The sequence below is a fragment of the Neodiprion lecontei genome, chromosome 1 (assembly GCF_021901455.1).
Source record: "Neodiprion lecontei isolate iyNeoLeco1 chromosome 1, iyNeoLeco1.1, whole genome shotgun sequence".
NCBI classification, from domain to species: domain Eukaryota; kingdom Metazoa; phylum Arthropoda; class Insecta; order Hymenoptera; family Diprionidae; genus Neodiprion; species Neodiprion lecontei.
In genome coordinates this window covers 10,704,586-10,719,994 of record NC_060260.1, presented here as the reverse complement: position 1 = coordinate 10,719,994, position 15,409 = coordinate 10,704,586, and the positions used below count along the sequence as shown (strand labels likewise).

General features: G+C 38.5%; 2 protein-coding genes and 1 non-coding gene across 7 annotated transcripts in view; all 3 read left to right on the top strand.

The window, feature by feature from the left end:
- LOC107226613 (mannosyl-oligosaccharide alpha-1,2-mannosidase IA) overlaps nucleotides 1-15,409 on the top strand; it is a 277,631-nt gene that overhangs the window by 123,016 nt on the left and 139,206 nt on the right. The window contains exon 2 of one of the 3 annotated variants that reach the window (XM_046746420.1): nucleotides 299-749. The exons of the other annotated variants lie outside the window; for them this stretch is intronic. Within the exon in view, the coding sequence (XP_046602376.1) occupies nucleotides 702-749 (48 nt within the window). The 5' untranslated portion in view covers nucleotides 299-701. The remainder of the gene's footprint in view (nucleotides 1-298; nucleotides 750-15,409) is intronic. 3 annotated transcript variants of the gene reach the window in all.
- Nucleotides 1,223-1,296, top strand: Trnai-aau. Its single transcript has one exon. It is a non-coding gene; the product is annotated as a tRNA-Ile (tRNA).
- On the top strand, nucleotides 5,405-13,538 carry LOC107226612 (facilitated trehalose transporter Tret1-2 homolog). Of its 3 annotated transcripts, none has more exons than XM_046746425.1 (2): nucleotides 5,405-5,534; nucleotides 10,094-13,538. In XM_046746425.1, exon 2 carries the CDS (start codon nucleotides 10,129-10,131, stop codon nucleotides 11,662-11,664), a length of 1,536 nt encoding a protein of 511 aa, XP_046602381.1. In that variant the 5' UTR covers nucleotides 5,405-5,534; nucleotides 10,094-10,128; the 3' UTR covers nucleotides 11,665-13,538. The 3 variants fall into 3 exon arrangements, with proteins under 3 accessions (XP_046602381.1, XP_046602379.1, XP_015522975.2); XM_046746423.1 differs by lacking the exon at nucleotides 5,405-5,534 and adding an exon at nucleotides 6,302-7,499; XM_015667489.2 differs by lacking the exon at nucleotides 5,405-5,534 and adding an exon at nucleotides 7,788-9,577.

Below are 15,409 nucleotides of genomic sequence, written 5' to 3'. Positions count from 1 at the left end.
TTTATTTATTTATCTTTTTTTAATCCTTCTTTCTTTTCCATTGTCATCCCTTAAGAGAAATGTCTGGATTCTACGCGACGTTCATATTGCGAGAAATTGTTTTCTCCCCCGAAAATAAAAATAAAACTCTTATACAAACAGGCAGAAAGACAGTTTTGAAAATGCGACGATGATGGTCGTATTTTTTTTCTTTTTTATTCTTTTCATCTTTTAAATACCCGCAATTTTCATTTATTTTCTCGCAAACGGAAGATGGCGTACAAATTAATGTGAACGTTCTTTTTACTGTATTTTTCAGGTGAGTGAAGTGAGCCGTATTTTCCCACCGCACCATGAAGTTGGTTCACCGAATCGCATTGATCCAAGTCAAAAACAGCCTCGACCCAGTCGAGTGAATAATGCAGGAAAATTTAATTCCCGCGGACATTTCGCCGGATCAGAATTGTATTAGGGCTGATAATTAATTTCGTTTGACTCGAGTTCCAAATTTCGCGTGATTACACGCGTCGATAAAATCGATGCGGTACTTGTTCTGATAAAACGAACGTCCTTTTTTTCTTTCTTTTCGGTGTTTTTCTTTTCTTCGTATCCGCTGATTCCGCAATTGTGTAACGGGTTGTAAAATACAGCTACGGTGGTGTCGTAATGGTTTTGCAGAGGTGTCTTGCTCTGAAACCGTTTTACGCGAATAGCACTGTTTTATGACGAGGATCAGGGCGATCAAGATCGGAACAACGGATGCAGAAAAGGTGAGCATGCAGCCTGTATTGACAGAGTCTAAAATAAGAATTGGGGGAAATATGGATAAGTGAAAAAACATAATTGAAAAATGGTTTAACTTATGAGATTTTGATTCGCAAAGCTGTTCAATATTGCAAATAATTATTCAATTTGGGTAAGCATTCGTATCTCGACGTTAAAGACTGGGATTTCGTATTGAGGACAAGCAACGTCCAAAAAATTAATCTATTAATATCCATCATTTCAATCAGTGACCAAAAAAATCGAATTCACTCATTAATCCTGAGAAGTTGTCGAAAGGAAATTTCGCGCGCTCTCTGCAGCAAAAATAACCGTTTGAAAAAAGATTTAGACATCGATGATTCGGTGAACCTGACTTAAAAAAAAAAAAAAAAAAAAATCGAATACGTTTTACAGTTGTGAAAAATGTTTCTGTGCTTTTTCCAAAAACTTGTGCAGATTCTTCGTTTTAAAATACATCGGCCCATTAGCTCAGTTGGTTAGAGCGTCGTGCTAATAACGCGAAGGTCGCGGGTTCGATCCCCTCATGGGCCAGATACACTTTTTAACTTCCCGTTTTTCTGTTTTTAGAGATAAAAGGAAGCTATTTTAATCAACCCGAAAATGAAAAATTGAGTTTTCACTAGATCGCGACCTTTCAAAGTCCAGAAAATCACAGTATGTATGTGATTAATATTTTGTCCAACGATATCTCTAGAACGAGTTACCGGATTTCAATGATTTCGATCTCAATCGACGCAGTTTTTCCAAATTTGGAACTGATTTGATTTTGGCGTTAATCGGTTCAATACTTTTTCAATAACAAAATTCCAAAAAATCAAATGAAAATAACAATATCTTGAGAATGGTTTTTTGGGTCGCTAATCACGAAACTGAAGTCATATTGCGAAATCCAAAATGGCGATCGAATATGGTGGAAAAAAATCTAAAAATATTCCGATTTCGGTAGAAATTGTTAAGCGGAGATTTTTTGGGTCACCGACAACGAACCCATGGTCAGACTTCCAACATGTTTAACGGCGAATCCAATGTAGTATTTCGAAATTTTTAAAAATCGTCACACTTTCATGTAACATGATATCCGAGAGCTTTAAAAGCGTTGATCACGAATCTGAATTTGTAGTTCGAAATTCGAATTGGATGTTATTTTTTATTTTTTATTTTTTTTCTCTGCAAACTTTAAACCTGCTGTGTTAAAAGGAGAAATTCGAGGGATGGCAAGTTTAAAGCCGTTTCTTTCCGATTGAACCAAGTGTTTCGTCTCTTGCATATCGTTATAATTTCAGATCAAGACAATTGGATCATCCGATTAATTCCTGCAAACACCTCGCAGTTCTTATATTTTTTCGTTGTTCTTCTTCTTCTTCTTCTTAAAGAAATCAAACAAACGTACAAAAAAAAAAAAGACACCGTCTAGTCAGGCAAATATAAACATATTCATTGAATATTTCTCGAATTCGGAGACGGAGAGATGGGGAGAAAAATCCAGAGGGGGCAGCTCTGAATAGCGAATGTTTTATAATTGGGAAATTCTCGGCCCTGAGTTGATATGCGTTCGAATGGAAGAGAACTCGCTTACCGTTGCCCATTAATGCGTTGCCTGATATATCTAACATCCGTTCGGCGGATATAAAACGCGATCTTCGAGCGCCAATAAATTCTCCTGCAACAAATTATACCGAGGCGAAATGCAGTGAAAAATGCCACGCATACCTTGGTATAGTTTGCGTTTCGCTGGGCGCCCAAATATCGACGGCCATTCACACTTATCTTTGCCTATCCCGAGGATATAATACCTAATTAACTGGAAATATTCGATAAGGCGTAGAGATTTCATAATTACAGAGCATGGATGTATTATATATAGGTACTCTTTTTATCTCGAATCTCAATAATTATCATCATCTTACTGTCAGGCGCAATCAAGCGATATAAATCATTAACTCCGTTGCTATCGAAACGATTACTCGGACTATTGGTCGACACTTTCAGCAAACAGTACTCGAAGAATATTCTTTTCATATAATTCAAAATTCCGTTTCATCGTGCCTTTAATTTTACTGAATTTTCTTTACAAAGTGTAAAGTACATGAAAAAAAGTACAAAGTACATGAGAAATTTTTCATATGGCGTAATAAAGATACGATGTGAACACGGAATTGGAGTAACACTTATCTGTTGTGAATTAATTTTCATCGAAAACAATGCGCGCCATAAAATTATTGAAAAATTATCAAAACCTTATTTTCATCGTGAACTCACACTTCATAAATTATTGTTCGTAATATTGCTGATTGTTCCGGAAAGTTGAGTAAAATTTTTATAATCAAATCAAGTGTGCCGAATCGGACGGAAAAATGTTTTTCACTGTATTTTTTTCTGGGGCAACATACCGTGAATAAAATTACAATCGGAATTGTATTGCGAGAAGTTGACGAAGCAAAAAATATTGTAAGCCGAGGGAAATTACGACCGTGTAAGCTGACAAAGGAAACGTCCGATTGCCGTGCCACGATTGAATTGACATGCCACACGCTTTTCTTAAAATTAAGTGCCGCTTACAAATCTGGTAATAAACGATTTTCACATCTAGAGGTAGATAAAAATCATTTATTCCTTCAGAATTCAGATGTTCAAAATGTGACTATAGATCATCCTCTTCGTTTCGTTTTTCTTTTTTCTTTCGTTCAGCACCTTGTTTTTTTTTTTTTTTTTTTTTTTTTTTTTTTTTTTTTTTTTGAAATTTCTTCACCGTATTGCATTGCTGCGGGCAGGTTATTTTCTTACTGCGCGAAATCAACTAAATTGCAAATGCAATTTTATCAGCAAGTGGAGAGGAAGGAAGGAATTCAGTCGAACGAATGAAATATCTCCGCGGATCTTTTTTCAATAAATTTCAATCCGTCAGATTTTACGTACTCCGCCTATATATATATATATATATATGTATTTCATTTATGTATATATATATACACATAAACGCGTGGACCGCTCTAAAGATACACATCTACGCTCTTTCAATCTTCGCGAACCCCCCGATCTACAAAGATGTATTTCTTTCTCTCCCTTTTCGCCTCTCTCTCGCTCTCTTTTCCTGGCTACAATTTCATGAAATGAACCTCGTCCCTGCCCCGCCCGATCCTCCTTGCCTCACTATAAAACAATCATCCGGCAATTCGGTTAAACGGCTTCTGCCTACATCGACGATATCTGGGTCACTCTGCACCTTCGAATCAAGCTGAATGGAAAAAAAATGAAACTCAATTGAAGTAGGGAAAAAAAGTTGATGAAAATTATTTCATTTGCCGAGAGACGCTGTTAGGGATAAATTATATAAAAGTATTTTCGATCGTTCGAGTTTCAAGCCTATTTACAGACGTTCGTCCCAATTTTATCTTTAGAAAAAAAAAAAAAAAAGTTGAAGAAAAATTTCGACATGTTTTCTAGTTGATAAATATAATTTAAAACAACCTTGCATTAGTTCCGCAAAATTTTATTCAAATCAGTATAGACTGAAATCTCTACAATCGAATTACCGATACTCGTATGAAAAAGTGGAATTTCCTCACGACATTATAAATAATCTTCTATTGTACTTAATTTACCGATTGCTTAGGAAACACCAATTTTTATTTTATTTTTTTTACTATCATTATTCCGTCAGGAGAGAAACCCTGTCGATTATCAATTCGTAGTTTGAATCCTATTTCAATTATTCTCGTCGCTCTCAATACCTGCTAATGCGTAAATACTAAAAAATATCATGCTTCGAATACACTGATTTTCGCTCCTGCACGTTGTTCGTGACGTGTGTGAACAGACCAGTGAACGAATCACAGTGAATGGACACAACTTCTAGTCGGATTAATTCCCTGCTGCGAAAGTGTGCTTCCAACCATACCTATAACGTACCTATACGCGCGGTATTTTCGTACGAAAAATAACTATTTTTAACGACTTGTGTGAACAAAATAACGATCTTTTTTCACGTTTATCAGCGCTATTCAAAGCCAGCGGGGCTTAAGTTTTTTTTTTTTTTTTCGACTTTTTTTTCCAATTCTCGGACCACTAGTTCCGGCGTTATAAATTTTTAACAGTCTGAACCTCACAGTTAATTTTCAGTAACTGGATAAGCGACTGTATTGAAACATAAAATTGTCAGAAACTTTGTTGACCGTACTCGATAAAAAAAAATTTTTTTTGTGATGTTTCGGAGAAAGATAAAAATTCGTCTGAACAAATGAAAAAGCATCTTTTGCATTTTGGGTCGGCAGTCGATGCGAAGACGTCGTCCCCAAATTGTCACTGAAAAGTGGTGAAAAACTGTCTCAAAAGTTTTCTAAAATTTCTTTCCAAATATCCAATCAAACTTGGAGCTTTAGGAATTAAATAAAAATAGATTATAAAAACATTTGGCAAAAACTTTAATTATTGAAGGGAAGAAAATTAAAAACAGACGGAATTATGTCAAAAAGATTTCGCCCAGAGTGTACAATATCTGTGTAATTTTTTTAACAAGTTTTTGGTACGCAAATATTTCATATACCAGTATTTATTTATCTTAAAGTAAATCAATTTTAAGCAATTTTAAGCAACGTCTGTGCCTACCCACGAATAAAAAATCTCATTAAAGGATAAAAGAAAAAGCAAAGGGAGCAAAAAGAATACCGAGCATGAATAAAAGCAATAACAATGGCCTCATAACCATTCGCGAGGCTTTCGTCATGTCACAAAGGTATTCTGAAGGACTATGGATACACAACTGAAAAGAGGTATTTCCCAAAAATTGACATTTCCTGAGGGAATTTTTTAATAAACCAGATCCATTGTGCGTCAACTTTTTGTCATCGTCTTTTCAGTAAGCATACAATCACCTTAAAGTCACGAGGTTCTCCGATGCTTTGCGAGTTGCATGAAGCAACAAAACGCAAAAAATCAGACCGAAGAACATTTAAATCTCATCGTCAGGTTTTTTTAATACCTCCGTCGTTTGACTTTAGACATTTTTTGTGTCTACAAAAGTATTTCATTTCTCAATTTCAATTGTTCGATCTTGTAACTTTTTTTTTTGTTACTTGTGCTTACTTTTTTTCGAAAGGTGGCATATTCTACAAAAATTAAAAGGCGGATGAAGTGCTTTCATTCCTTTCACTGCTTTTTAAAAAACGTAAAGCAAGAAGATTACTTCACATTAGTAAGCTATGTGTTTCTGGTCTTTTGAACATTGAGATTGTATCGAAATTGGTTCACAACGCGACTTGAACCTTTCCAAAAACGAACCAAATGCAAATCTGGAATAAAAATAATTCACACCGTACGTATCTCTCTTTTTTTATATACGCTCTGTAAACTGCAGGTACGGCTTTACATCGGATCGAATAAGTTTCACCGTTCTCATACGTTATGAGCTTTACGCGATTTCCTGTCAGTTACAAAAACTTGCGAGTAAACAAAGTAACACAAAGCCGGATACCTTAAATGTCATACATATTGATATAACAAATCGTGGCAGCAGTACATACCATATTTTAATAAAATCAACACAACATTGACAAAAACAATTGTGTCGATCCAAAATCTATGTCTAATGTAGGGAGTCGGACAAATTTGTACCCGCAATTCATGATGCAAACGAACACTACGACTTTTATTCCGATAACATGACTCTATTCGGAAAGGAAAGTGAGAGCGCGAAGGACTTCTTAGTAACAAATTCATCAAAGAAACGATTTATTCTCTGAAATTTTATAGCAATGGTGAAACTTGCATTGTAATGCTTGGGAGTGGCAGAGGAAAAAGGGCCCACTCTGCTTCGTACATCTCCGCTGGGACTCTGGTCTCCGTGCGGACTAGACCCGCTTAAACTCAATTATTAACCTTTTTATTTTCCAAAATTATAAATTGACGGTACAAATTGTGAATTTCTCGATAACTAAAACCAGTTGCTAGAGTCAGACACTACAAATTTATTTTTAGTAATCTTAGAACCAAGGAACGAACAGATACAACCAAAAAAGGTCGATAACTGGGTCAGGGTCAATAACTGGTACAATTACCTTATGCCGAGTGTCGTCCTGTCCTTAAACATTTCATCGCGTTCCAATCTCTTTGTCACGTGAAGTGCCTCTGCCGTCGGGATGTTCGTGAATAAATTTTCGGCATCAAAGCTGACCGGTGGGTCTTGTTCACGTATACGTAGAATCCTCACTAGGTCCACGAAATGTTTGGAATTCCTGATGTGTGGTGGGCTCTCACCAATCACAGGTGTTTTGATTGGGACCAAGAACTTCACCAGCTTTCAGCAAGGTGAATGCCTGGAACTGGTAATTGGACTTAGGGGGCACATTGTCTTTGTGGATCTTCAGTAGGCCATATACATAGTTATTGTGGTTTGATGTAGTGAGACGTAATCCGTGATTTGACTTTGTCATCTAGGTAGTAGCTATATTTTTTGAGCATCCGGTACACCTTCCCTTTATGGCTTGTTGGCGGGTCGTTCTGCAATAGAGTACAAACCGACGGATAAAACTGTAAACCGACATCCGGAATCTCAGTTATCTATATACCGATGTACTCACAATCAGTACAGTATTAAACGATTACCGACTTTTTATGATTATCCGTTTCTCACTCTACTTATCAACTGAGAATTTATTACTTTTACTTCATCATGCCTGTCACTTCGTAACCAAGCTTCACACAAACGATATCATCAGCGTGACACGGATCACAAATCGGTGAGTGAGCAAATACGATTGAATTAATAAATGTCTAATCATGTTTTCCTTTTTACGGAACTTTATTATAATCTTCGCCACAGATTAATTTCCTGCTTTTTACAGTTAACGGTCTCGCTTTATTTGTGCAGCTCCGTTCATTCCAATTGATAAATCATTTATCTATCTAGCCGTTCTGTAATGACTGTTCGAGAACAGCGAATTTGAATATTGCTATGCTTTTCATCATCTTTTTTTTTCCTTTTTTCCCCTGTTTTCTTCAGCATGTAACAGCCAGCAGATGGTCAGCTGGCCAAAACGTCGCGATAAATAACCACTTCATGGACGTTTTTTCGGCAGAGTAGCGATGTAACAGTGCAACAGAAAATATTAATGCCCATCGCTATTTCGAGTCAGCCTTATACGTGTACACATACTGGCGTGCAATCTTTATCTATCTCTACCTCAAATCCTGCCGTTTGCTCGTCTCATGCCTCGAATCAGATCAGCTTTATATTTTATGTATTATCTCCTGTCTTAATATCTTTTATGAGTACCATCCATGTATTCTCTCGGCTTTGTCAAACCTCAGTTGTCGGTCTGTTCTCTTGCGATACAGATTGTATTGCCTTCTATCTACTCAGTAAAGTGTGTCTTTTATTGTTCATTAAATACAATCTATCTTAATCATCATCTCGTTTCCTCACTACAGTCTTTTATTTATCACTAATTCGTGGATCATACGTCAATGATCCACGTTCGTCGCTATCTATCTAAACGGACGTTGATGCTACCAAAATTTCTGTCTATGACGTAATCGTGGCGTTCTGTTTGAAAATCATTCGTATGCCATTCGACGAATCTATTTGCATAACAAATTAATGAAATTATCTTTCCTGTGATAGATAAGACATCGCACATATTTGCGCATCGTCAATTCAAACTCAATTGCGTTTCATACTCGGTATCGCATCTCGACGCAATCTCCGCAGGCGCAATTGACTTACAAAGTTATTTTTCAAAGGTTATTTGCAATCGCAGACATTCACTGATATAATACGCTAGAAGTAAGCAGGTGACAATGTAATTAGTTCACGTGTTCTTCAGTTTCTTAAAGATATGCAGTTTAAAGTGTAACGGAGAAATAGATTCGGAGATAGAAAGTAGAGTCAAAAAACCACTTGCATAGTTCGATTCGGCGATGTGGTTCAAGTTTGGGTCGTTCGTCGTAGTTTGGTTACATGAGAAAAATTAATTAAATTGCATTTATTTCTTGTCTTTTGATGAATGTAGACGGAATGTCGATTCGGCAGAAAGTGAATCAAAAGCAGATTTTCCTGATAATGAGATCATTTGATTGATTAGCTACAATCCCTTATTAACGTTTTCTTTCCTCATGTGTCAGCCGATAGTAAATCTACGATCATTCGCTTATCAAATCTCTTATGAATAACGTTTCTGATCAACTATTCCGAATGCGACAGTGGTAAGTCGTTTTTCAAGTTCTCATGCAAACACGCATGGTTGGATCAGATAACTTTGTAACTACTACGCAGGCCATGTCGTTCCGCAATGTTGACTTGTTATCATCGTTGGTTTCTCTCTCATTCAACTGAATGCTGCTGGATTAGTAAATTCCCAAGTCTTATGTACACACATTTCACACCTTATTTGGTAATTGTTTCAATACCATTCGCTAAGTCTGTGTTCAACGTATTGCGTTTTGTTTCCCTGATGTTCTACTTGAATCTTGTTAGTTGAATGTTTGAATCGATTTATCAAGGTCTTAAGGACCATTGGACACGAGGTTTCATCGCTATTCACTTTTCATAACAATTGTTGATTATTGCTTGGCATGAAAAATTGTTGAAAGAAAAAGACGAATATGTAAGTTTTACTGCTACTTTGACAGTTTAGATTTCTTCCTGTACTTATTGTCGTCTCATTTTATCTGCTCAATTACCTTTGCGATATGAGCTACAATGTTTACATCGTAAATAACCTCTTCAGACGATGCTGTTAAAACTCGAACGTTCTGCATAAATAATTTCATATCTTTGAGGGACATCATCTCGTCTTGTTACCTTCGCTCCAAACTGGTGAGTGATATCCGGATCATTGGGTCTCTCCAACTTTGTTCATCGTATTATACGTTTCCATCAAACTTCTCTGTTTTCGTTTTCTCGTGACAATCGTATTGAAAAAAAGTTCGGAAAAGTGAAGTGCTGTGAAAAGTCAAAGTTCCCTCGATCTATTCTTCTTATCGCGACAGAGCTGCATATAGTCCAACACATTCATGACTCGTCGGTCTAATTTAACCTTATTTTGAACAATCTGACGTACTTGCTTACTCACTGCTGGTCAATCACCTAGTTTCCACTATTTGCCTCACACTCGATATTCTCAAACGGAGATTCGTCTTAACCAGTATTTCTCCTTTTTACACCTTCATTTCTTACGCTGCTTATTGTTTTAAACGTGGTTTGAACTGTGCTCACTGTTCCTGAAGACACAGACAAGACTCAAACGAACAATCAAGTACCAGCGCGAAACACACGACTTCACAGCGCAACCCGTGAATAACCATAAATCCAAATTCTAATTCTACGTTTCAGCGGGATCATTTAATTGCAAAAAGTGAAAGCAAACGATGGAAAAAGATCCGAGGAAAAGCATCGATTCGGAAAGGAACGAACGGTTGAACGCGTATTCAAAAGGCAAAGCGAGATACCTCCTCAGACAAACTATGACAGCTCTTGGTCCAATCCTGAGCACCATAGCTGCCGGCATGACGTCCGGTTACAGTGCGGTTCTGCTTCCTCAACTAACCTTGAACAACTCAACGGATTACAACGCAACGTCGAAAAGCCCGACGGATTACCTGAATATGAAGCAGCTGACGGTTGAGGGTACCGAAGAAGTTTCATGGATCGCGGCATCGGCTGCTCTTTCGATGGCTCCAGGATGCTGGATTTCCGGAGCCATGATGGAGAAGTTCGGTAGACGAACATCGCTGTTGCTATTCAGTCCAGTATTTTTTATCGGATGGTTGATAGTTGGGCTTGCACCCAGTCTGGTTTGGCTGCTGGTCGGCAGAGTTGTGATCGGATTTTGCACCGGAATAATGGGCCCTCTAAGCCCGGTATTTATAGCGGAAACAAGCGAGCCGCGTTTGCGAGGAATTCTTCTATCCGGTATCAGCCTGGCAATAGCGGTGGGCATTCTTGTCTCGCATATTTTTGGCACTTGGCTACACTGGCGACTGTCAGCCATTATGTGCGGAGTTTTCCCCATCTTCTCTTTACTCCTTTGCCTTGTTGCGCCTGAAAGTCCCACGTGGCTAGTCAAGAGAGGTGAACATGTAAAGGCTCGCAAGACCTGGCAGTACCTCAGAGGAGATAATTACGAGCACGAGTTCGAGGCCTTGACGTATGGAAGTGCGAATAATCCTGAGGTCAACGAAGCTGCGAAGGGACTCGACGCTTCGATGGAGTCGAAGCCACTTCAGGATCACGCGCCTACGCGCGGCTGGAAGAACGATGTGATTTCCAGAAGCTTCCTCATGCCCCTCTTCATACTCAACGTCTTTTTTTTCACTTCCCAGTTCTCCGGGATTAACGCGGTAGCCTTTTACAGCGTGAACATGCTCGCGGAAGTTTCCGGCCCTGAAAACGCCTACACTGCAACACTCCTTCTCGACTCGATTCGCCTCGCCTTTGGTGCCATTGCCTGTTGGCTGACGAAGAATTACCCCAGGAGATCTATGACCATTATTTCCGGTCTCGGATCAGCGCTGAGTCTCCTTCTGCTCAGCGGTTCGCTCTTCACAGATCTCGGAAAACCGTGGCTTCCGATCTGCTGCCTGTTCGCCTACACGTGCACAAGCTCCATCGGTCTGGTTCCACTGCCCTGGCTACTGTGTGGCGAACTTTTTGGAGCCTCCGTGCGAGGCCTTGGCTCTGGAATAAGCTCTGGTTTTGCCTTCATGTGCTTTTTTGTAGTTGTGAAGAACGCACCGTCCATGATGGACATTCTTGGACCGTCCTGGACTTTCTGTATTTACGGTATCATCGCTCTGAGTGGAACCATCTTCCTTATCGCATTCCTTCCAGAGACAAAAGATAAAACTTTACAGGAGATTGAAGATCGCTTCGCCAAACCGTTCAACGAGAAGCGAAACATTTAGCTGACTCATTCGTGCAAATTTTTTTTTTTTGTAACAAATAACACAAATTGAATTTGACACTCGCTCGTATATTAATTGTACCTTTCGAGACAAGACATTTGGAATCGAATGTCAGTTTTCTGATACATTCTTTGATCAGTATTTAAGTGAGTATAGCTCGGTGCTTCGATTGCTTTCAATGCATGGGCTTTGAGTATTTTTAACTCATAAACGGTCTTCTTCATCGCCCTGTGTCACTATGATTATAAAAACTCCGTTGTGATTCTCTTGTGATTTAAAGACCTCGGCTGTCGTTGAATGAATTAGTAATATGTTACTATTAAGTCGTCTATGCATTCACTAAGTATATACACACGAAGATGTTTATTTAAAGTTCTGTGTGTAGTTGGATTGAGTGAAAGTATGAATAAAGCAACGTTTTGCTTAACAAACCGATGGCCATTAATGAGAAAGGTTTGAGAGGTTTCAGAAAGCTTCAGAGTGATAATATGAAAACTTGTCTTCGATACTTATGCTTATTTCCAGCAGGTATGCCCTTTAATACTGTCATTTTGTAGATAAGCTACACTCTTAGTATTTCTTAATAATGACCATCGTAACGATTACCCGTTTTCTTTTTGATTTCCGCGAGATCCACTCATTTCAAGCTAAAGGTTGCTACGATTTATCGGAAAGCTGAAGTTCAAATTGAATGTAAAACTATACCTACTCCGTTAATTCTTTTTTGCTTGATATTTATTTGAAGCTAAGAAGAAAAAAAAAAACTCTTACTTGGCCGACTTCGGTAAATAGTTTTACCGCCAAACGTGGTACTTTTAATTTTGTATTAGGCACGCGTATATTCCGTGTGCATTACGCATTCATTCATGGTCATGCTGCGAGTCAACCTGTGCAAGCACATCCTAACGTAAAGGAAACCACGTGGCAAGACCTTTCTTTTTACATCAGTGTGGCAAATATTAAATCAAAACGGTATGCAGAATGCGAAGGTCACTACGGTGAGTGTTTGAAAACGGTTTAATTACGGTATACACTTTAGGCGTACAATTGCTCCCCGGTACATGTATCGCAGGTCATTGTTCTATGCTGTTGCATTTCGTCCTCTGATAATAAGCTCTACTGGCACAAAAAAAATTTATGCCACAAACGCGATAGGCGAATGTCAAAAAAGAACAAAAAGTAAAACTGGTTTCTGTGTCACGTGTTATATAGTGGGAAGGTGTTCGTTTTTTTTTTTTTTCTTTTCTATACCAAACCCGTCATCTTCAACAACAGACGTATTCTATCGCGTATCTTATTTTTCGGATTCTCCTCAATCCCTATTCAACGATCCTTCGTCAAGAATGAAAGTAGACGGTCACGTATGCCGGGTTTTATCGATATGAATGTCATTGTGAAATTTAAAATGCTTCGAGAAATCACGCCGAAACGTGGAACACGAAAACTATTCATGAGGGTGCAAAAAAGTAGAAATTTCTAGTTCGGGTTGAAGTTCTCCGTGCATTTATCGCAAGGTCTTCTTACAGATCCTCGCTGAAATTTGAGACTGTTTGTTATGTCCACGTAAGAAATCGTTTTAGGTACGTTGTACTCCAACAGCACATCAAACGGAATTGTATATTTCGTTTTTTTTTTTTTTTTTTTTTTTTTTTCTCGTTTAATATCCCTCGGAATTGGATTTACATTTTTCTTGTTTACCCCATTCGCGAGCCAACTTTTTCATCTCCAACGAGCCGTGCAAACAATTATTCAGCAGCGAGAACGAAAAGTAAAAGGAGAAACGCTCCCCTTTGAAAGAAAAAAAAAAAAAAAAAATGGAATTGCAGACTCCTTAGTTAACCTCTCTCTCCTGTATTACGTAAAAAATCGAGTCCTGTAAATTATATAAATAAAAAGAAAGAAATTGGATGAAAAGGTGAAAGAAAACCTGCAGGGAAAATCAGGCCTGCGATAGACGGCGCAGGTGTAATATCAGTTAGATTTGTGATTTACGGTGATAAGAACAATCTCGTTCCAATTTCCTATCCGAGACGTGCCCCTACTGCATATAATCTTCATGAATCCGTAATCATCCGATCTCGGTTATAACCCAACGTTGGAAAGGTTCGTCCCTGTCGATTGCCGAAAAGTTGAGTAGAAAATAATTCCCCGGTAGTGCCTCGATTACGATTATACACTCTCTTCGTCTTTCCCTTTCCTTTTCCGTTTTCCATTTCACTACCATCTTCTAGGTCTGATTCCTACCTTGGCAATATCGCTGATGCAACGACGTAACATGACAATAACGATACGTGAGATCTAATGCACCAAGTATTAATCGTGTGCATATCGAGTAAACCACAAAGGATCACATCATCGTAAAGACATTTAGATCGGAGAAGCGAGAGGATGCTGGTGATTAAACGGCTGTAGGAAACCGTGAAACGAAAAATGCACTGGAGCATGCTTGAGTAAAGGAGGTACTTGGCGCATAACCTTCTAGATACGTGGACTTTGTCTATGTACGTACTCCTATGCATACCTACTATACGCATCTGTGTACATGACTCCGGAGATATGTATCCGGTATATATGCACAATACATAGACGATGTACGACTGCATATATATAAACACGGTACATACACAGTGGTTCGTTTAAGTTGATAAAAATAATTTATTCCAGAGGTTGTTATATTTGTGTCGCGTATAGTAGTGTGGAAATTACACTCTCGCAAATAAGTCCGCGCAACTCTTACACTCTGCAATGATAACATAATATTCTGGTAATTTGAGTAAAGTCAAACTATCGATGGGATTCGAAAATTCCCAGACTAATCACAGTGTACTTAGTTCGTATCGACGGAGATCGGTTGATAAATAATTATTATTGATCGCAGACTCGCGATACTTTAGTCTGAGGCAACGACCGATGTAAGCCACCCGGTACGTGGTAGTTTGAAAAGGGGAAGGTGAACGACGGGTAGGTAAGGGGTAAAGTAAACAGGATAACGGAGTGAGAGCAGCGAGGAAAACATCCACAACGTCTTCCGAGAGCAAATCCCCGTACCGTGTTCCTACAGGCGGCGGCGTTGTGGAGAAAGATGCGACAGCCGTCAAGGACTTTGTGAAGTCAGCGACAGCCGAGGGACAACCAAAGGTCCGCTATACGGGGGTTATATTATGTCCTCGAAAGCCTTAGTCGGCATAACGATGGACTCGAAGGACTCGGAGGACAATTACCTCCGAGTGACTACGTGCTGTGACTCCGAGGCGAACTTCGCCCAGCACCCTTCCTTCTCGTTTGACGTTCCAAACATCGACTCGCATGCCCAGGGTCACGTTTTATTGACGATTTGGTAAGAGTCTCCGGATATGACGCGGCTTTACGAACACCTACGCATATTTCAGAGCTGAGTCGTTTCTTTAATCGAATGCTCAATCATTACTCGAGTGATGAGAAAAACGATTTCGGGCTTTTGGGCAAGCGCTGAGCGCCAAATTTCAATAATAATAATAATAATATGATATCAGATCAAGCAGAAAAAATGAATGGTGAAACATTTTTTGAAATTCTACAATTTGATTATTCAAAATTTTCCTTTAGTAAAATATATCGACAAATTAATTATTTATGAAAGATTATAAATTTAGTAAACGAGATTTTTTTAGGTCACGTATATTTGAAATTGAAGTATAAATTAATATGCGATGATTCGTATGAAAGAATAACAATAAAGATTACTTATTTATCGAATACACTAAAT

Excerpts from the sequence above, each read along its gene's own strand:
- LOC107226612 (XM_046746425.1), top strand. The coding sequence starts at position 10,129 with ATGGAAAAAGATCCGAGGAAAAGCATCGATTCGGAAAGGAACGAACGG.